General features: G+C 53.0%; 1 protein-coding gene across 2 annotated transcripts in view; it reads left to right on the plus strand.

Moving 5' to 3' along the window:
• The window catches only part of Mrpl14 (mitochondrial ribosomal protein L14), a 12,825-nt gene that overhangs the window by 9,247 nt on the left and 2,537 nt on the right, over nucleotides 1-1,041 (plus strand). For both annotated transcript variants that reach the window (XM_005359840.2, XM_005359841.2), the window contains one exon: nucleotides 667-757. In XM_005359840.2, coding sequence (XP_005359897.1) covers nucleotides 687-757 — 71 coding nt within the window. In that variant the 5' untranslated portion in view covers nucleotides 667-686. The remainder of the gene's footprint in view (nucleotides 1-666; nucleotides 758-1,041) is intronic.

A 1,041-nucleotide genomic window follows, 5' to 3' on the forward strand; every position in this document is an offset into this window, starting at 1 on the left:
GCCACCACTGCCCGGCTTGTTCTTGTTTTTCTAACCAGGGTCTCACTGTGTAGTTGACCTTCTTGGAATTCACTCTGTAGACCAGGCTGACCTCGAACTCATAGAGATCGCCTGCCTCTATCCGCCATTGGGATTAAAGGTGTGCACCTCCACCCCCGACATGTTTTGTCTTTTAATAATTTCTTTGAGACGAGGTCTCATGTAGCCCAGGCTGGCCTAGAGCTCACTAGGTAGCACAGGTACTGAACTTTTCGCTCTCCAGCTTCAGCCTTCAGCATGCTGGGATTAATAGATGTTGTAAATTACCCAGGGCAACCTAGCACTCACTCTGTGGTCCTGCCAGGCCTGTGCTGCCTAATGCTAATCCACCTTCTTCCAAGGTGCTGACGTGGGTTCAGAAGGCACGCCGGTGTCAAGAAGGTGTACGGCTTTGTGTCCCTCCTGGGAAATTGTGGCTAGCTCAGGTGTTCTAAAGGACTCCGGTGTCGGTTGCCTGGGGAAGCTGCCCAGGGTGGGACTGTGACACAGCACAGTTTGAGCTGGAGTTCTGTCTGATCATCGTGTACCATCCGAACACTACGATTAGTTCAGTGACTAATGAGCTTGTGCTCCGGTGTCCTCTCCCACATGTCCCGAATAAAACAGGCTCTGTCCCCTTTCCTGCAGGTTTGCCGTCTTGAGATCCCATGGCTGTCCTTCCTGGGCTCTGGGGCTCTTTTGCCCATGTCAGCAGAACATTCGGCCCGCGCTGCTTCAGGTAATGCTCGATACCTTGTTCTTACAAAGTTACCTGAGTGAGCCTGCACCCTGACTGGATCCTGTGATGACAGAGTGGGAGGAACTGGGCGGTGTCCTGGGCCAGTGGGGAAGGGAGAGGACAGACATGCAGATTCTGTCTTGCATGCAGGAAAGCGTGGCCTGTGGTGGAAGCTGATCTTCAGTCCTGCCAGACCCTTAGAGTCACAGCTCTTGATCCTGTCATTCCCAGGGCTTTAAAACTCCTTATGAGAGCGCAAACAAAGCCTGAGGGGAGCCAAGGGA

The sequence above is a fragment of the Microtus ochrogaster genome, linkage group LG2 (assembly GCF_000317375.1).
Source record: "Microtus ochrogaster isolate Prairie Vole_2 linkage group LG2, MicOch1.0, whole genome shotgun sequence".
In the NCBI taxonomy this organism is placed as follows: domain Eukaryota; kingdom Metazoa; phylum Chordata; class Mammalia; order Rodentia; family Cricetidae; genus Microtus; species Microtus ochrogaster.